The sequence below is a fragment of the Gorilla gorilla genome, chromosome 7 (genome assembly GCF_029281585.2).
Source record: "Gorilla gorilla gorilla isolate KB3781 chromosome 7, NHGRI_mGorGor1-v2.1_pri, whole genome shotgun sequence".
Lineage (NCBI taxonomy): Eukaryota > Metazoa > Chordata > Mammalia > Primates > Hominidae > Gorilla > Gorilla gorilla.
The window spans coordinates 83,303,631-83,324,602 of record NC_073231.2 but is presented as its reverse complement, the minus strand read 5'-3'; the positions used below and the strand labels follow the sequence as shown (position 1 = coordinate 83,324,602).

Genomic DNA, 20,972 nt, shown 5'->3' with positions numbered 1-20,972 from the left:
CCCGTCTCTACTTAAAATACAAAAAATTAGCTGGGCGTGGTGCCACATGCCTGTAATCCCAGCTATTCAGGAGGCTGAGGTAGGAGAATCTCTTGAACACTGGAGGTGGAGGTTGCAGTGAGCTGAGACCGTCACATTGCACTCTAGCTTGGGGAACAAGAGCAAAACTCAGTCTCAAAAAAAAAAAAAAAAAAGTTCTATGTCAGATTATGGTGATCTACCACTAATACCTTTTTTTTTTTTAAGTTTTAATTTTCTGGCCAGGTATGGTGGCTCACGCCTGTAATCCCAGCACTTTGGGGGGCTGAGGTGGGTGGATCACATGGGGGTCAGGAGTATGAGACCCGCCTGGCCAACACGGTAAACCCCATCTCTACTAAAATAAAAAATCAGCCCGGTGTGGTGGTGGGTACCTGTTATCTCAGTACTTTGGGAGGCCGAGGCAGGTGGATCACCTGAGGTTGGGAGTTCCAGGCCAGCCCTGACCACCATGGAAAAACCCCATCTCTACTAAAAACACAAAATTAGCTGGGCATGGTGGTGCATGCCTGTAATCCCAGCTACTCAGGAGGCTAAGGCAGGAGAATCGCTTGAACCCAGGAGGTGGAGGTTGCAGTGAGCCAAGATCGCGCCATTGCACTCCAGCCTGGGCAACAAGATCGAAACTCTGTCTCCAAAAACAAAAAATTAGCTGGGCGTGGTGGCATGTGCCTGTACTCCCAGCTACTCGGGAGGCTGAGGCAGGAGAATCACTTGAACCCAGAAGGCGGAGGCTGCAGTGAGCTGAGATCATGCCACTCTACTCCAGCCTGGATGACAGAGCAAGACCGTCTCAAAAAAAAAAAAAAAAAATTAAGTTTTAATTTTTAATTTTTTAAAGTTTTACTTTTCTGATAATTTTAGATTGACTGAAGAGTCACAGATAGTTCAGAATTCCTCCTATACCCTTAACCTGGCTTTTCCTAATGTTAGCATCTTATAACACATTGATCAAAACAAAGGAATTAACATTGGTATGGTACTATTAATTTAACTTCAAACTTTATTTGGATCTACCAGTTTTTCCAGTAATCTCCTTTTCTGTCCCAGGATCCCACATTACGTTTAGTTGTCATATCTCCTCGACCTCCTCCAATCTGTTTCTCAGCCCTTTCTTAGTCTTTCAGAGCCCTGATAGTTGTTTTTGTTTTAGAAATATGGTTTACCTCGGCCGGGCACAGTGGCTCACGCCTGTAATCCCAGCACTTTGGGAGCCCAAGGCGGGCAAATCACCTGAAGTCGGGAGTTTGAGACCAGCCTGACCAACATGGAGAAACCCCATCTGTATTAAAACTATAAAATTAGCTGGGTGTGGTGGCGCATGCCTGTAATCCCAGCTACTCAGGAGGCTGAGGCAGGAGAATCGCTTGAACCCAGGAGGCGGAGGTTGCAGTCAGCCAAGATCACGCCATTGCACTCCACCCTGGGCAACAAGAGCAAAACTCTTTCTCAAAAAAAAAAAAAAAAAAAAAAAATTTATAGAGACAGGGTCTTGCTTTGCTGCCTAGGCTGGTCTTGAACTCCTAGCTTCAAGCAACCTTCCTGCCTCCTGCCTTGGCCACCCAAAGTGCTGGGATTACAGGCATGAGCCACTGCACCCAGCCAACATATTTTCTAGAATGTCTTTCAACTTGGATTCATCTGATGCTTTCTCTTGATTAGACTTGGATTATGGATTTTGGGGAATACCAAAGAGATGAAGTTGCCATCTCATTGCATATCGGGGGGTATATTTATAATTTTTTTTTTTTTTTTTTGAGACGGAGTCTCGCTCTGTTGCCCAGCGTGGAGTGCAGTGGTGCGATCTCAGCTCACTGCAAGCTCCACCTCCTGGGTTTACGCCATTCTCCTGCCTCAGCCTCCCAAGTAGCTGGGACTACAGGCGCCCGCCACCACACCCGCTTAATTTTTTGTATTTTTAGTAGAGACGGGGTTTTGCCTTGTTAGCCAGGATGGTCTCGATCTCCTGACCTCGTGATCCACCTGCCTCGGCCTCCCAAAGTGCGGGGATTACAGGCGTAAGCCACTGCGCCCGGCCTATAATTTTTAACTGGTTATATTAACCTGACCACTTGGGTAAGGTGGTGTGTTTGCCCATTTCTGCACCGTAAAAACTACTATTTTCTACCAAGAGGAAGAAGAAAATAAATAAAAAATAAAAATTACTATTTTTTTCTTTTTTTTTTTTTTTTGAGACGTAGTTTCACTCTTGTTGCCCAGGCTGGAGTGTAATGGTGCGATCTCGGCTCACTGTAACCTCGCCTCCCGGGTTCAAGCGATTCTCCTGCCCCAGCCTCCTGAGTAGCTGGGATTACAGGCATGCGCCACCACGCCTGGCTAATTTTGTAGTTTTAGTAGACACGGGGTTTCTCCATGTTGGTCAGGCTGGTCTCGAACTCCTGACCTCAGGTGATCCGCCCGCCTCAGCCTCCCAAAAGTGCCGGGATTACAGGCGTGAGCCACCGCGCCTGGCCATGTTATTTTCTTTTTCTACATTCTGTTAGTTAGAAGCAAGTCACTGAGTCCAGCCCACACAATCAAGGGGTATTAAAGAATTTCTGTGGAGGCATGATGGCTCACTCCTGTAATCCCAGCACGCTGGAAAGCCCAGGCAAGAGGATCGCTTGAGCTCGGGAGTTGGAGACTAGTCTGAGCAACATGATGAGACCCTGTCTCTACTAAAAATTAAGAAAATTAGCTGGGCGTGCCGGGCGCGGTGGCTCACGCCTGTAATCCCAGCACTTTGGGAGGCCGAGGCAGTGGATCACAAGGTCAGGAGATTGAGACCATCCTGGCTAAAAAACGGCAAAAACCCTGTCTCTACTAAAAATACAAAAAATTAGCTGGGCGCGGTGGCGGGCGCCTGTAGTCCCAGCTACTCGGGAGGCTGAGGCAGGAGAATGGTGTGAACCCGGGAGGTGGAGCTTGCAGTGAGCGGAGATTGCACCACTGCACTCCAGCCTGGGCGACAGAGCAACACTCCTTCTCAAAAAGAAAAAAAAAAAAAGAATATTAGCTGGGCGTGGTGGCTCGTGCCTATAGTCCCTGCTACTCAGGAGGCTAAGGCAGGAGGATTGCTTTACCCGGGGAACTTGAGGCGGCAGTGAGGTATGATGGCGCCACTGCTGCACTCCAGCCTGAGCGACAGTGCGAGACTCTGTCTCAAAAAAAAAAAAACACACACACACACACAAGTGAAACCCCGTCTCTACTAAAGATACAAAAATTAGCCAGGCGTCATGGCGCGTGCCTGTAATCCCAGCAACTCGGGAGGCTGAGGCAAGAGAATCGCTTGAACCCAAAACCGCGAGGTGGAGGTTGCAGTGAGCTGAGATCGCGCTACTGCACTCAGCCTGGGCGACAAACCGAGACTCCGTTTCAAAAAAAAAAAAAAAAAGCCGTGCGCGGTGGCTCACACCTGTAATCCCAGCACTTTGGGAGGCCGAGGTGGGTGGATCACTTGAGGTCATGAGATCGACACCAGCCTGGCCAACATGGTGAAACCCCGCCTCTACTAACAAAAATTAGCCGGGCGTGGTGACAGATACCTGTAATCTCAGCTACTCGGGAGGCTGAGGCAGGAGAATCGCTTGAACCTGGGGTGGAGGTTGCAGTGAGCCGTGATCGGGCTACTGCGCTCCAGCCTGGGCGACAGAGCGAGACTCTGTCTCAAAGAAACAACAACAAGAAAACACAAAATTCTGCAACCATATGTTAAAACTGCTACAATACTACGTATTTGGGAGGAGATACTTAGATCAAGCATCCTGCTTCTCTTTGGAGTACCAACCCCTGATTTCAGTATTTATCACCAATTTTAAAAATGTCACCTGGCAACTCAGTTAGGTCTTTCTTCAATTTTGTTGAAAACCAGTAATTAAGAACCAATTGGGAAATCAATATCTACGTATTTCCCATGGCGTCCAGTGGCCCAGAGATTCCTACACTATCGGTGGACACACATCACAGTAAGATTAGACTGAGGATTGGCGAGGGGTGCGCCGTTCTTGTGTAAAGCGGGAGAAGAGTGTATCTATCGTTAGGCAACATTTTAGGATATAGGATAAACACTGGTGTCCTGAAAACGTTCCTGGCCGCAACACTCTTAGAGGTTTGCATTCTCGAGTTTGGAGACCATGGCTCTGAAAGACTCAACTCACTCCACTGATGCCAGCCACCAGCTACTGTTGATGACTTCCCAAGTTCGTACTTTCAGTCCACACCTCTTCCTTTCGCTGGGCACCAAACTTGTCTACATTCCGAGTGCCCCGGCACACCCCCGAGCATCGATTTCCGCCTCTCACAGTAGGAAGCGGCGAGCCGCTTCTAGTGCCCACGCCGCTCCTCGCCTGCCCGGCCTGGGTTTTCCACCCTTGCCCCTGGAATCGGCCTCCCTAGATTCCCTTCCCTCTTAAGATCATTTGGAAACGGGCTCCAAGGGGCGACCCTGCGTAGAAAACCAATTCCATCTGGGGCGGGCAGGGAGTGCTAGACTCCAAGGAAGACGTTTCCCACATTCGGTGGTGAGGAGTGTTTGGCGGCACGGCCAGCGCTCTCAAGGATCCTCTTCTGCGCAGAATATCCAGTCGTAGCCACGAAAATACGCCGCGTCAGTCCCTGACTCGAAAGGAAGTCCTCCAGAGAGCCGCACTAACCATCTAGCTTCCTCCACCTTCAGCCTGCCAGGCCCGCGGCCACCGCCGGCGCGGGAGGCCGGCCCACCTCTGACCGCGCGCCTGGCCTTAAAGCGGTCGTGGAATTAGGCTTCCTCAGGCAGGCGGTGGACGCACCGCGGGCTTTTTCTGTTTGAAGACTACAGCGTCACACAGCACGCACGCGAGAGAAGAGAGTATTCTCGCGAGAAGTCCAGGGGTGGCCGTGATGGCGGCGGCAGGAGCAGGACCTGGCCAGGAAGCGGGTGCCGGGCCTGGCCCAGGAGCGGCCGCAAATGCAACAGGGGCAGAAGAGGGGGAGATGAAGCCGGTGGCAGCGGGAGCAGCCGCTCCTCCTGGAGAGGGGACCTCTGCTGCTCCGACAGTTGAGCCCAGTTCCGGGGAGGCTGAAGGCGGGTAAGAGGTCCTGCGGCCCGAGGAAGACGCGGGAGGGAGGCCCGCCCCTCGCGAATCCCGCGGCTCCGGGAGCCCTGCCGCCCGCCCCCTGCGAACCCAGGCCCCGCCGCCAATGGCTCGCCCTGCCTCTGCGCCGCTTGGCCCGTCCCCTCTCAAGCATATCTCGGATAACGCCCCTTCCGCACCTTTCACAGGCGGTGGGAGCTGAGGCTCCTGTCGTTAACTCTGATCCTTGCACCCTGGCAGGAAGCTGGTAGCTCACACTTTAACGGGAGGCCTTCACATATTCCAGAAAAGAAACCACTTTGCAGTGCCAGACTGGAAGAAGTAACGGTCACTCTGAAAACAGGGTGGGAGAGCTGCCTCTCTTTGAACCTCTCCCAGGACCAACTCTAACCCAGGTAGATTTGACTGTAAAGGCCGGTTAGGCTTCCCTGTGCTCCGTGGGTCCGCGACTGTCTGACATGTCCACCTTCTCAGTATCCTGACAGTCCCTTGGGCATCCAGTCTGAGATCAGGCTTAGCTGAAAAAGCTGCAGGAGTATGAAGTTCGGCTGTAATTTGATCATCATTTTTGGGAATAGGCATTTTGAGGTTTGTCTTGAGAATTCTTACTTGAGCGCTTTCATTATCTTATAGGGAGGCAAACTTGGTCGATGTAAGCGGTGGCTTGGAGACAGAATCATCTAATGGAAAAGATACACTAGTAAGTATTTTTAGTTGTTTGCAAGACAAAATAGGGTTTGTTTTTAATTATTTCTTCTTTTTTTTTTTTTTTGCGACGGAGCCTTGCTCTGTCGCCCAGGCTGGAATGCAGTGGTGCGATCTCGGCTCACTGCAGCCTCCTCCCCCCGCGTTCCAGCGATTCTCCTGCCTCAGCCTCCCGAGTATCTGGGATTACAGGCACCTGCCAACACACCCGGCTACTTTTTTTGTCTTTTTAGTAGAGACGGGGTTTCACCGTGTTGGCCAGGCTGGTCTCGAACTCCTAACCTCAGTTGATTCTCCCGCCTCAGCCTCCCAGAGTGTTGGGATTACAGGCGTGAGCCACCGCGCCCGGCCTTGTTTTTACATTTTTAAGCGAATCAAAAATACATTCAGGCCAGGCACGGTGGCTCATGCCTGTAATCCCAGCACTTTGGGAGGCTGAGACCTCAGGATCAGTTGAGACCAGCCTGGGCAACATAGGGAGACCCCCGTCTCTTAAAAAATAAAATAAAGTAAAATACATTCAAGTCAACTGATTTGAGTCTCGAACTGCTCTGACACAGGAAGGTGCTGGGGATACGTCAGAGGTGATGGATACTCAGGCGGGCTCCGTGGATGAAGAGAATGGCCGACAGTTGGGTGAGGTCGAGCTGCAATGTGGGATTTGTACAAAATGGTTCACAGCTGACACATTTGGCATAGATACCTCGTGAGTACTTTTCATAGTTTTTGTGAGAATTGCTCGGTAAAATAAATCTGAACATGCTCAACAGTTAGTTTGTGGGCAAAATAAATGCAAAGTATTTCCTATGTCTCCTAACCCCTATTCAGCAAGTAGGATCTTGAATCAGGAGTTGTTTTAATTCCCTTAGCATGTTATCTGCTTACTGAGGGCACAGCCCTGGTAGATACAATGGTGGGTATTGCCCCTCCTTTTGAATTGACAACCTGGTTTGGAGACAAAAAAAAAAAAATGCAATTACAAAGTGTTATATAAACAAATTTAGAACAATATAAACCTTGTGTTGGTGTTTTGGATTTTTCAGAAAGGATATATGTGGATAAAGCCTGTTGTCCAAAATTTGAGATGACCCATGCTCTTTATGCCTGAACCATCCTTTTTTTCCTTTCTCATTGTTGCTGACTCACTCCTTTAGGTATATTGTCTACTCTCCTCAGCAAACCTATTTCCAATCATGTACCTGTTCTAGTGAATTAAAATCATATTGTGATTGAGAATGAAAGACTTTTTTCCTTATACTGACTGTCTATTGGAATAATTGTACTGCTCGCTCTCTGTAATGTTCTTTATGGTTTGTATTATACTAATACATTTATAAAAGACTATCTAAAAATAAGGCTGCGTTATCCTGAAATTAATCCACCTTGGGTGAGATTGTGAAGAAATACATATATGTGTGTGTGTGTGTGTGTATATGTATATGTTTTCTTGTTTTTTTCTTGTGACTGGGTCTCGCTCTGCCGCCCAGGCTGGAGTGCAATGGCAGGATCACAGCTTGCTGCAGCCTCGAACTTCTGAGCTCAAGGGATCCTCCTGCCTCACCCTTCCAAAGTGTTGGGATTACTGGCATGAGCCACCACACCCAGCTTTCCTTTATAATCTGTTGTATACTTTCTAGTTAAAAGGTTAAAGTGGGTTTTAGAAATGCTGATGTCTTAATTAACATGTGACTTGTGATTTAGGAAAGAGTGTTTTTAAAAAGAAAGAAAAATACTGAAGGATCAGGAAGAAATAATTGATCTTGGTAGCAACATCTGCTGGGAAAACACACTAGCTAAGCAAGCCTGCTCTCTTAGAGAGGCCTAAGAGAGGGCCACTTTTGCCAGAAAAATTTGTTTGGATAGACAGTTTAGGAAAGGAAATTTACTAGAGAGATAACTGGGAGGAATTCAAGGAAGAATCAAATCACAGTTCAAAGTTTTGGTAGCTTTGGAGACAACAGTTTGTAACTGAATTTCAAAAGTTATATCTAAAGCCCAGTTAGATCCTATCCGTGGTATCAAGTTAAAAAAAAAAAAAAAGGTGGGGGGGGGCCAGGCGCAGTGACTCACGCCTGTAATCCCAGCACTTTGGGAGGCCAAGGCAGGCTGATCACGAGGTCAGGAGTTCGAAACCAGCCTGACCAACATGGTGAAACCCCGTCACCAAAAAAAAAATACAAAAATTAGTTGGGCACAGTGGTGCGCGCCTGTAGTCCCAGCTACTCGGGAGGCAGGAAAATCACTTGAACCCGGGAAGCAGAGGTTGCACCCCAGCCTGGGTGACAGTGAGACTCCGTCTCAAAAAAAAAAGGCCAGGCATGGTGGCTCACACCTGTAATCCCAGCACTTTAGGAGGCCGAGACAGGAGAATGACGTGAGCCCAGGACTTCGAGACTAGCCTAGGCAACATAGTGAGACCCTGTCTCTACGAGAAATAGAAAAAAATTAGCTGGGCATGGTGGTTCACATCTGTAGTACCAGCTACTCAGGAGCTTTAGGTGGGAGGATTGCTTAAGCCCTGCAGGTTGAGGCTGCAGTGAGCCATGATTGCTACTGCACTCCAGCCTGGGTAACAGAGTGACACCCTGTCTCAAAAAAGAAAAGAAAAATAAAGCCCAGTTAGGTGGGATGGATTATCTTTTACAACTGAGATAGAGAATGTGAGCTAGCAGGGTATGAAAAAGGCTGCTCTTTACACCTGTTTGTATTTAAATTAAAATAACTATTTACCTACCTATCTTTAGTATGAGGCTTTGTCTTCTATAAATAAGCTTATCACAATAGTCTGTTTAACAGAAGAGGTTCTGCAGAGAAGTGAAGGTAAGGAAACTCAGCTGTAACATTTGTAAGAATGTTTCATAATTCCATGAGGGTAGCAGTAGTTGGTAAATGCTTGGTAGTCTTCTCTGAGGATACCCTAAGCTAGTTTCAGAGTCCAAGATAAACCTTTGTTCTGATTTCTTCTTTTCTAGCTTAAGCCATTTATACTAAAGGTCTTCTGTCCTTCTGTTACTTTGCCCTTTGCAAGACTAAACTCCTGTGCTTTTCCTGTCATCTTGTGCAATCACTACGATGTTTCTCTTCTCAAATGCGTTGGTTCCTCTGTTGCATCCGTCTCTGCCATATTGTCTTTCCCCTCCTGGCCTCTTCCTCTCTTGCCTTCAAATAGGCAAGTCTTCTCTTGATGTCAGGTGATCCATCCGCCTTGGCCTCTCAAAGTTCTGGGATTAGAGGTGTGAGCCACTGTGCCTGGCCTAGTTATTTACATTTTTAATTCATTTTTTCTTAAATTCTGCCTGCCCTTTCCAACCACATTATTGACACCATAGAGATACACCTTAGACTACTTTGTCCTCTTCTACAGCTAGCTTGGCATATTCTTTTTAGGTACTCAAAAAATAAACTTAACAAGATACCAGTGAGAACCTTCTAGATGCTGAATTGTCCAGTATAACGGATAAGGTCTTATTAACTTTCGTGACAGAAAAATCCAGGTATTTATAAAAATATGAGCCCTGTTTTGGTTTTGACAACCTTTTTACATTTTAAGACTACGTTAACATACTAACATTTTAATTTACCTGTCACTGAGGGGAATGGATTCATGTTAACTTCTCATAAAGAGGCGTACAGCCTGTGCAGCATGGCAAAACCCTGACTCCATAAAAAAATACAAAAATTAGCTGGGCATGGTGGCTAATGCCTATAGTCCCAGCTACTTGGGGGGCTGAAGTGGGAGAATCAACCTGAGCCAGGGAACGTCAAGTCTGCAGTGAGCTATGATTGCACCACTGCACTCCAGCCTGAGTGGTAGAGTGAGACCCTGTCTTTAAAAAAAAAAAAAAGAAGTGTGTGTGTTCACAAGTTCACTAATTTGTATAATTTGGCTCTTCTGCAGATCCTGTCTACCTTTCATGACCAACTACAGTTTTCATTGCAATGTCTGCCATCACAGTGGGAATACCTATTTCCTCCGGAAGCAAGCAAGTAAGAACAAACTCTGGAGTATTTGAAGACGATTATCCTCTGGAAAAGAAAAGGGATCTGGGCGTAGCAGAATCAGGAGACCTTTGCCTAGTAGCTGGTATAAATTCAGTTGGGGTTTAGCTCTGAATAATTGCAGTTGCCCATTTCAGGTCACATGATGACTCCATTTTGCTGCTGTAATTGTTATTTTCTGGACCACTTATCGAGTATTCCCTTGGTAGTAGAGATGTAGTACTACAGATAACTGTTTCTTCCTTTTTGTTTTTGATAGACTTGAAGGAAATGTGCCTTAGTGCTTTGGCCAACCTGACATGGCAGTCCCGAACACAGGATGAACATCCGAAGACAATGTTCTCCAAAGATAAGGTAGAGGTGGAATTAATGTAATTGCAGTTATACTGAAAAGTTAGGTGGAACTTCTAAATATACTCCCTAACAAGTACTTTCTTCCCAGTTTTTATTGAATATATGACAGTGGATTCAGTGATTACCTTGTTCTCTTTTTTTTTTTCAAGATGGAGTCTTGCTCTGTTGCCCAGGCTGGAATGCAGTGATGCGATCTCAGCTCACTGCACCCTCTGCCTCCTGGGTTCCAGAGATTCTCCTGCCTCCGCTTCCCGAGTAGCTGGGATTACAGGCATGTGCCACCACGCCCAGCTAATTTTTTGTATTTTTAGTAGAGACAGGATTTCACCATGTTGGCCAGGTTCATCTCCAACTGACCTCATGATCCACCCGCCTCGGCCTCCCAAAGTGCTGGGATTACAGGCGTGAGCCACCGCACCTGGACTCTTGTGTTTTTTTTGAGAGAGGGTCTCTGTCCCCCAGGCTGGAGTGCAGTGGTGTGATCATGGCTCACTGCAGCCTTGACCTCCTGGGCTAAAGCAATTCGCCTTCCTCGGCCTCTCAAAGTGCTGGGATTACAGGTGTGAGCCACTGCACATGGCCTCTTTTTAGTTTATTTTTTCCAAAATTATTTTGAAAAGTTTCAAGGTGGAATGTAGTGACACCATCACGGCTCACCAAAGACTTGACCTCCTGGGCTCAGGTGATCCTCCCACCTCAGCCTCTCAAGTAGCTGGGACTACAGGTGCACACCACCACACCCAGCTAGTTTTTATGGTTTTTTTAGAGACAGGGTTTCGCCACGTTGCCCAGGCTGGTAGAACTCTTGTACTCAAGTGATCCATCCGCCTCAGCCTCCCAAGTTGTTGGGATTACAGGTGTGAGCCACTGCACCCGGCCCATTTCTTCTTAGATTTGCCAGTTAACATTTTGCTACATTTGTTTTATCTCCCCATATATCTGTTTTTCCCTTAAGTTATATGAGGCTACATTGTGGGTACACTTTACCCAATATTCTGTTATACAACCACAATACCATAATCATAATAAAAAAATTTAACATTGGTGCAGTACTACTAATTTACAGTTCATATTTGTAGTTTCTCAGGATTATTTTTGTGTTAATAATATCCTCCTCTATAGCTTCTTTCACCATCCAGGATCTGGTCAGGATCACCCATTACATTTAGTTGTAATGACTGTTTTGTCTCTAATCTATTAATAAAACAATTCCTTTATTCAGTTGGGTTTTGCTCTATTACCCAGCCTGGAGTGCAGTGGCACAGGCCCGGCTCACTGCAGCCTCAACCTCCTGTGTTCAAGCTATTCTCCCACCTCAGCCTCCCGAGTAGCTGGGATTCCAGGCGCATGCTACCACATCCAGCTAATTAAAAAAAATTTTTTGTGGAGATGTGGTCTCACTAGCTGGTTTCAACCTCCTGGGTTCAAGTGATCCTCCTGCTTTGGCCTTCCAAACCTCTGGTAATACAGGCATAAACCAACACACCCAGCCCCTTTATTTATTTATTTATTTAATGAATTAAAATTTTTAAAGTGCTTAGGCAGTTGTTTGGCATGATATTCCTCAATTTGCATTTGACTTTCTTCATGATTATGTTCAGGTTAAACTTTTTTTTTTTCCGTTTTAGTAGGGACAGGTCTCACTATGTTGCCCAAGCTGGTCTTACACTCCTGGGCTCAAGCAATCTACCAGCCTTGGCCTCCCAAGGTGCTGAGATTACAGTTGTGAGCCACTGTGCCTGGCCATGTGTTAAACATCTTTGGCAAGAATATTACATAAGTATCGTGTGTTTTTTAGACTGTCACATCAGGAGGTATATAAGATATTGGTTTGTTTTATTATTAGTGATCCTAAATTTGACTAGTTGGTTAAGGAGGGAGCATTTTTATCTTTGTGCTAAGTAATCCTTAAGCCATACATGGAGATTATGTGAGTACTTTATTCTCCTACTCCTTTCAACCAGTGATTTTTAGCCACCATTGATTATCCAACCCTGAATCAGTTGTTAGAGTAGTGGTTGTAGATCAGAATACATTCTTTGGTTGCAAGTCTTCTGTAAATAACTTTCCCTCATTCTTTTTCTTCCCTTTTAAATATCACTGTGGATTATTTTTTAAAAATCAGTGTGTTATAGTCCATTGTTGGAATTTTTTTTTTTTTTTAATTGAGATGGAGCCTGGCTCTGTCACCCAGGCTAAAATGCAGTGGTGCGATGTCTCGGCTCACTGCAACTTCTGCCTCCTGGGTTCAAGTAATTATCCTGCCTCAGCCTCCTGAGTAGCTGGGACTACTGGCGCATGCCACCATGCCTGGCTGATTTTTGTATTTTTTAGTAGAGACAGGGTTTCACCATGTTGGCCAGGCTGGTCTCAAACTTCTGACCTCAAGTGATCCGCCCACCTCAGCCTCCCAAAGTGCTGGGATTACAAGCGTGAGCCACCACGCCCAGCTCTTGTTGGATTTTTTCATTTCTGACCCTCAGGTTGTCCCAGATTCAACCATTGTAGCCCTATCGGACTGACTCCTGAAACTCTTTGATACTCCCCCATCCGTTTTTGAACTCTTCCTTACTTTCTGGAACAACAAAATATTCCAGGCTTTCTTTGTACTTTCCCTGGTTCCTTTTAGTAAAGATTTAGTTGTCATGGAGCTAACTCTGGTGGTGGTACTTTTGAAGATTATCTAAATAGGAGGCCAGAAGATGAAGGTCAAAAGTCGTTTCAGTCATGGAAGCAGGAGTTGGTGAGAGCCACAGTCACAGCAGTGGGGATGGAAGGGAGTCCTGATTGAAGTGACATTTCTGAAATTTTAAAATTTATTTGGTGAGCGTTTAGGTGTAAAAATTGTGAGAGAAGAGTCAAGGACAACTCGTAATGTGTCTAGCTTATTCTGGGTGATGACTGGTTCTAAGTTATCAGGAGCAAGAATAGAAATCCATAAAGCAGATATATGAGGTAATATACCAAGTTCCATTTTAATCACAAGAAGTTTGAGGTCCCTTTAGGATGTCCAGATAGAGATGTCTCAGCTGGTAGAAATAGGAGTTCAAGAGAGAATAATTTGGGAGTCATCTTCCAATTGACAGTCAAGGGACTGTGACAGAGCTTTTCTCTCCAACTGGAGTGTAAGCCCTACATGGCTAAGGTTTGTTTATACTTGTGGAAATCCCCATAATCTGTGTATTGTGTGTATGCAATGAAATATTCAGAGATTAAAAGACAAACGTAAACCTTGTATAACACCGTGGGGGGAAAAACTAACATGGATTTTTCTCTTGATTCTAACAAGGTCTTTGAAAAATGCTGTTTTCTTTCTTTGTCAGCATATCTTTGACTGCAGCGGTAATAGTCTTAATTTATTTTGAAAATTAGGATATTATACCATTTATTGATAAATACTGGGAGTGTATGACAACCAGACAGAGACCTGGGAAAATGACTTGGCCAAATAACATTGTTAAAACAATGGTAAGTAGATTAAAATTGATTAGACTTGACATTTAAAAAACCATTGTTTTTTTGTAAGAATTGAATAATATTTTATCGTCTCATTGTGAAATGATAAAATTAGAACAACTTAATGTTAAATCTTTGAGTGTGAGATACAGCTAATTGTGAATTTTAGTAGTTTTCACACACAGAATCAGTGAGATGCGTATTGTCTTATATGAACATTGCCCGCATACACCTGGTTTTATGTGTTGAAACTTGTCCACAGTGCTTTTCCAAGAATAATTTTGTATTGAAATTAGAGACCATTTCTTTTCTTCTATTAAAAAAAAGTTATAGGCAATATTGTCCTTAAAATTGAAGAGAGCACCTGGGGAGAAGTCAACAGCAAGCTGTTAACAGTGCTTATCTTTGTGAAATAGAAGGGTAGGTGAGGATTATGAAAAACTTGGGCACTCTTTGTGTTTCTCTGTTGTTTGAATTTTTTGATGGTCACTGATTATTTCTTAGAAGGAAAAACGATACTATCTTTTTTGGACACTGCACCTAGGAATTGACTTTTAGAGTTAGTGGTTGATTATTAATTCCATACTTTTAAGTATAAAATGTTCATTAATAGTAAAACACTGCTTCTTTTTAGAGTAAAGAAAGAGATGTATTCTTGGTAAAGGAACACCCAGATCCAGGGAGTAAAGACCCAGAAGAAGATTACCCCAAATTTGGACTTTTGGATCAGGTACATTAATATGTTTTACATTTTCTTTTTGATTTTAAGCTACTCGGGGATAGGTAATCAGGTTCTGTTTACGTTTGTATATTTGCCACATAACACACTGCCATTATATGCACATAGCATGGTGGACTCCAAAAAAATAGTGACTGATATGAGAGTACTCACCTTCAACCAAGAGACCAGTGTTGTATAGTGTTTTCGTTGTGGGTCTTCCCCAAAATGTTATGAATTTCTTCAGATCACTTTTTTTTTTAACTTTAGTTTCCTCGCTTGTAACATGTAAAAATGCTATTTCAAATTACTTCTAATCTTCCTGCCATCTTAAATTTTGCTCTTAAAAACTTTCTTTGTTGTGAAAAGAATTTGTTATGAAGAATTTGTGTTGCATATCTAACATAACAGGCAAACGAAAATTGCCGTTTTTTGTTCAACAGCAGGGTTCACATTTGGCAAGTCAGAATGTCAAATCTTAAAGCTGTGTCTTTACATGTTTGATTTGCCAACTCTGAAAATGCAAGATTCAGCCCGGTGCAGTGGCTCATGCCTGTAATCCTAGCACTTTTGGAGGCTGAGGCAGGAGGATTGCTTGAGTCCAGGCATTCAAGACCAGCCTGGACAATACAACAAGACCTGTCTCTCAAAAAAGAAAATGCAAGATTTCACATAGAAATTTAGATTTCTGTCTTGTAAAATGAAAACATCTGACTGCATGGGGCCTGAATTCCCACAGGAGCTGAGTGAATGGGGCTTAGGCACTCTGGTTTGCCCTGTGCCCTCTCCTGCCTCTACCCAAGTTGATTGATTAATTGCCATTTATCGCCATTCTGAAACTATTCTGATCCTTACACTTGGCCTACCTCACACATACTTGCAAGGGTGCTTGCTGGTCCTTAAAACACCCAAGTTTGGGACTCTGCAAGCTTCATTGTTTAGAATTGTCCATTTCAGACTGCATGGTGGCGCACGCCTGTAATCCCAGCACTTTGGGAGGCTGAGGCGGGCAGATCATTTGAGATCAGGAGTTGGAGACCAGCCTGGCCAACACGGAGAAACTCTATCTCTAGTGAAAATAGAAAAATTAGGCCAGGCATGGTGGCTCATGCCTGTAATCCCAGCACTTTGGGAGGCCAAGGTGGGTGGATCACCTGAGGTCAGGAGTTTTGAGACCAGCCTAGCCAACATGGTGAAACCCCATCTCTACTTAAAAAATACAAAAATTTAGCTGGGTGTGGCAGCAGGCACCTCTAGTCCCAGCTACTCGGGAGGCTGAGGCAAGAGAATCACTTGAACCTGGTAGGCAGAGTTTGCAGTAAGCCAATATCGCGCCACTGCACTCCAGCCTGGGTGACAAGAGTGAAACTCTCTCAAAAAAAAAAAAAATTTAGCCAGGCGTGTTGGTGTGTGTCTATAATCCCAGCTACTCGGGAGGGTAAACCAAGAGAATCGCTTGAACCTGGAAGGCAGAAGTTGCAGTAAGCCGAGATCGCGCCACTGTACTACAGACTGGGCAATAGAGTAAGGCCCCATCTCAAAAAAAAAAAGAATTGTCAATTTTAGTTCCCATTCTGTTAGAATTTCTCTTGTTTTATGAGCATCCAGATTGACTGACTTACGCAGACTCCTTTTTTAATTGGATGTATTTTTGCAGGACCTTAGTAACATTGGTCCTGCTTATGACAACCAAAAACAGAGCAGTGCTGTGTCTACTAGTGGGAATTTAAATGGTAAGTGTTTACATATCTCATTGCTGAAATATTTAGAAGCTATTGAATCCAGTTGTGCCTAGAACTGGCCATTCTTTGGGTTGACCCTTAACCTGGATACTTACTAAAATGCTTTTATAGTTCAAACTCAATTTTTAGGAACTAGCCAAGGATTTGGCAGATGGTAATAGAGGAGAACTTTTTGTCACTTTACAACAGTTTGGTCTTGAGTGAGACAGGTATAGCATAAGACAAGGAACCATTTCAAGGTCAGATTTGCTGTGTTTATATCTGTATCCTTATAACTAACATTAAATTTAGAAAGATTCAGCTCCTCTCCACTTTTTCTGCAATTCAGCTGTTACTTTTAAAAGATTTCCTGTGCCCATCTTCTAATTTTTCTTGCCCTGAAACTTCAGCTCATTCACATGATAGCATTTCTATATTAACCACCCATTGCAGCTTGTTCTTCTGTTAACCCATCTAATAGCGGGAAAACCCCTTTACTAATGGTTATTTAATAAGAGTTGGGGTGGCTGAGAGATATTTAGCTGTTCATCTGATATATGGGATCATTAACCTGTCTTTTGGAGTGGTCGCGTCTTAAATATCTGATCATTTCTACTGTTACTAATATTTTAAGGTGGGTTGGAAGTAGCTAGTGTGTTATCTTTTTACAACATATTTTCCCCTTTTAATTGTTAAAATTTGACAAATACATGGTGCCACTTCTGTTCTTACAGGTGGAGCCACTTTTGGAGGTGAATTCCTCCACTGTCTTCTTTCAGCCTCTCAGACTTAAGTATTTTGTGGTTTGGAAAATGCTTTTTGCTGAGCTATGGTAGAAGCTAAAAACTACATAATTTGAAGCATTATGAAAATGGCGGCAATAGCACTTAATATGAAACAGTAGTTGAGTTTAATGTTAGTATTTAAGAGCTTGTATGTTGTCATATTCTGCCTAACATGGCCAGCCACTCCACTTCTGTACTGTTTGCTCTGTTCTGGTTGGATCTGAAACTTCTTAAAATAATCAAAATGCAAATGACAATTAAAAATGTAATTGTGGCCACGTGAGGTGGCCCACGCATGTAATCCCAGCACTTCGGGAGGCCGAGACAGGCAGATCACCTGAGGCCAGGAGTTTGAGACCAGCCTGGCCACCATGGCAAAGCCCCATCTCTACTAAAAATACAAAAAATTAGCCAGGCATGGTGGCAGGCGCTTGTAATCCCAGCTACTCGGGAGGCTGAGGCAGGAGAATCGTTTGAACCCAGGAGGCAGAGGTTGCAGTGAGCCGAGATCGTGCCACTGCACTCGAGCTTGGGCAACAGAGCAAGACTCTGTCTCAAAAAAACAAAAATTTAATTGTTTTTTGATTATGGTTACTTAAACTAGAGATGATGACATTGCAGCAGTTTAACATTAAACTTTTATGAAAATTAGGAATAACAACTGAGGTGTTCACCAAAGGAAATTCTGCATAAAAAGTCTGGTCCTGTATATGCAGAATATGAGCCACCTTCAATGTCTTGATCCTTTTTATTGCAGCAGAACTGCTAGTAATTCCCAAGCTTGCCCCAAATTAAGATTTAGTACTCTGCAGTTGTTTACATAAAGGTGTTTTCCTGCAGTTCAGGGACATTTCCTGGAAGAGGGAAAAATAAAACTAATTGAGAGGAATTTGAACTGGACAAAAATTTCAAAGTACATATTTCAGAAATACACAAGGTAGTCTTCCTTGTGGCTTTAGTATGTAGCTAAATTTTTTGTATAAAATATGTAGATTGTCTATTCCTATTCATTGCTTTTACTACACAAGCCGGGTTAATCTAACCTGAATTTTAGTGCATTGGCACAATCTTAATAAATGTTGTATTTGATGAATGGGTATGGAACTAAAAATTGCCTAGCAAATCGAAAGCCTTCTTTCTTATTTGTGTCATGTGCAACCACGATGGAGATCTAGCAGTACTGGAGAGAAACACCTTTTTAGTACTTCTGTTTCCGTTTTCCATGTTGGATGTATTTTGTCTTGTTGGATATTCAGGTTCAATGCTTTAGCAGATACTGTGCTTTTATGATGTTTATGGACTGTATTGTGTAGTTCAAGCAAGTGAACATCGACTTACAGTGAGGATATTCTCTCTTTATGGGTGTTTGTATTAATTTGGATGAAAAAAAATGTGCCCATACAGTTGTTTTCATTCTTTTTAGCTGTAGGTGTTTGGAATCTGAATGAGTGAGAATGCATTTGTGTCACACCCTGAGAAAGTATACTAATAGTTGCAGTTTATTAGGAACAAAGGTTGAAACTGTAACCCAACCATCATAGTGCTGGATTCATTTGAGCTTATTGCCAGAACCCAGTGTTCCCAGGCTATGAGATGCTCAGTAGATTCTTTGAAAACTAGGGTGAAATCCAATATGCCTTTGGAAGGAGATCCTCCTGTGGTGTTACACAAATGCACATTGGGTGTGTTGGTCCCTATGGAATTTCAGTATCCGCATGGTGTTTCCCTTGTGGCTCATTGAAAGTGATCTGCCTTCTCTTCAAAGGGGGAATTGCAGCAGGAAGCAGCGGAAAAGGACGAGGAGCCAAGCGCAAACAGCAGGATGGAGGGACCACAGGGACCACCAAGAAGGCCCGGAGGTGGGGAGAGTGCCCACCCTGCCCCCCTCACTATTTAAGTATTATTTGGTGTTGGGAAAGTCCAGCAGAAGGAAGAGAGTTCAAGGGTCGGAGGTTAAAAAGCCTGTCCATTTTTTCTAAACCTTGAGCACTTTGAGGGACAAAATAACCCCAGGTTGGAGGCCAGGCGCAGTGGCTCATGCGTGTAATCCCAGCACTTTGGGAGGTCAAGGAGGGTGGATCACTTGAGGCCAGGAGTTTGAGACCAGCCTGGCCAACATGGTGAAACCCCATCTCCACTGAAAATACAAAATTAGGCAGGTGTAGTGGTGAGCGCCTGTAATCCCAGCTACTTGGGAGGCTGAGGCAGGAGAATCGCTTGAACCTGGGAGGCGGGTGGCAGTGAGCCAAGATCATGCCACTGCACTCCATCCTGGGCAACAGAATGAGACTCTGTCTCGAAAACAAAACAGAAAACAAAAATAATAACCCCAGGCCGGGCACGGTGGGTCATGCCTGTAATCCCAGCACTTTGGGAGGCTGAGACAGGTGAATCACCTGAGGTCAGGAGTTTGAGACCATCCTGGGCAATGTGGTGAAACCCCATCTCTACTGAAACAAAAAACAAAAAAATTAGCTGGGCCTGGGGGCACGTGCCTATAATCCCAGCTACTTGGGAGGCTGAGGTGGGAGAATTGCTTGAACCCAGGAGGCAGAGGTTGTAGTGAGCTGAGATCGCGCTATTGCACTCCAGCCTGGGCCACGAGAACGAAACTGTCTCAAAAAAACAAAACAAACCCAAGTTTAAGTGTCATGTTTTACATTTAAGTGTACATACATTTGTTAGTACAAAATTTATAGTAGTAACAAGGACGGTGTCTTCTGGTGATAAGCCTGGGGAACCTAGGGAGTGAAGTTCTGTTAAAGTGACTTGAGAAAGGATAGGTGGGGAGGGTGTGAAACCAGTGTTGAGTGTTAGCTCCTTTAGCTCCTTAACTTTCTGCTTCTCCCTTCTCATGCCTTTTCCCTTCCCTTTGTCTAAAGCTGAGGTGATGAAATCCAGGTTGCTTATTTATTTATATATTTTTGTGAGATGGAGTTCTGCTCTGTCACCCAGGCTGGAGTGCAGTGATGGAATCTCGGCTCACTGCACAAGTTATTTACTTAGATTAGCAAGATAGCAAGTGCTTATGTCTCTGAGCTTCTGTTCATTACTTTATAATAATCAGTATACTAAAGAATATCACCCTAATCACCCCCATTCCTCTCCTCCCTTCCCCCCTGCATAATGTACCAGCTCAGTTTCATAGACATCAATTCATGTTTAAAGACCACTGGGAAGATATCCACAATCTACAAGTAATTTCACCAAAACTACCTTGCTCAATAAAGCTAATCCTTTTCACTTTCTTGTTTTGCCTGAAGAGGGCAGAGTTACTTATTTGAGTAATGAGAAGTATTTGCTGTGAAGTTGCATGTATTCTAGCTGAAATAAACCAGAGGCCTTTCTTACACAGTTGAATGCATTTGAGCTAAAGGGGGTTTTAGTTTTTTGATGTTATTTTTTCCTTCCTGCAGTGACCCTTTGTTTTCTGCTCAGCGCCTTCCCCCTCATGGCTACCCATTGGAACACCCGTTTAACAAAGATGGCTATCGGTATATTCTAGCTGAGCCTGATCCCCACGCCCCTGACCCCGAGAAGCTGGAACTTGACTGCTGGGCAGGAAAACCTATTCCTGGAGACCTCTACAGAGCCTGCTTGTATGAACGGGTTTTGTTAGCCCTACATGATCGAGGTATGTAAAGTATTGGAGATCATATGGATGCAGGGTTACTTTGAACTGCCATCATTAGCCTTGTCAGTCTAGAATTAGGTGTACATCTCAGTCTGTTGCCACTGCCTCACCCCCATCTCTGTCTAGATTCATCCAGAATGTGCAAGAAATTCTGTTCCTTCCTATAAGCTCCAGCCATTTTATATATATATATATATATATATATATATATATATATATATATATGGTTTTTTAAAACTTTCTATTTTGAACTAATTTTAAACTTGCAGTAAAGTTGCCAAAAATAAGTTTTCTTTCTCATCAAGCTTTTCCTAATGATAATATCTTAGAAAACCATAGTACAGTTATCAAAACTGGGAAATTAACATTGGTAAATATTATCAACACAACTAGAGAAAGACAACCTTTCAATTTTACCAGTTTTTCCACTCACACTTAATTATTTCTCTTTAGTCTATTGTAGTTTTTAACAGTTCCAAAGCCATT

At 44.0% G+C, this 20,972-nt stretch overlaps 1 protein-coding gene across 1 annotated transcript in view; it reads left to right on the top strand.

Annotated features, from left to right (window-relative positions):
• Positions 1-3,889: 3,889 nt before the first annotated feature.
• ASH2L (ASH2 like, histone lysine methyltransferase complex subunit) overlaps positions 3,890-20,972 on the top strand; it is a 34,268-nt gene continuing 17,185 nt past the window's right edge. Inside the window, exons 1-10 of the mRNA XM_031013793.3 lie at positions 3,890-5,108; positions 5,748-5,814; positions 6,380-6,525; positions 9,718-9,806; positions 10,078-10,172; positions 13,545-13,640; positions 14,263-14,358; positions 16,004-16,079; positions 18,618-18,711; positions 20,269-20,486. Coding sequence (XP_030869653.1) covers positions 4,921-5,108; positions 5,748-5,814; positions 6,380-6,525; positions 9,718-9,806; positions 10,078-10,172; positions 13,545-13,640; positions 14,263-14,358; positions 16,004-16,079; positions 18,618-18,711; positions 20,269-20,486 — 1,165 coding nt within the window. The 5' untranslated portion in view covers positions 3,890-4,920. The remainder of the gene's footprint in view (positions 5,109-5,747; positions 5,815-6,379; positions 6,526-9,717; positions 9,807-10,077; positions 10,173-13,544; positions 13,641-14,262; positions 14,359-16,003; positions 16,080-18,617; positions 18,712-20,268; positions 20,487-20,972) is intronic.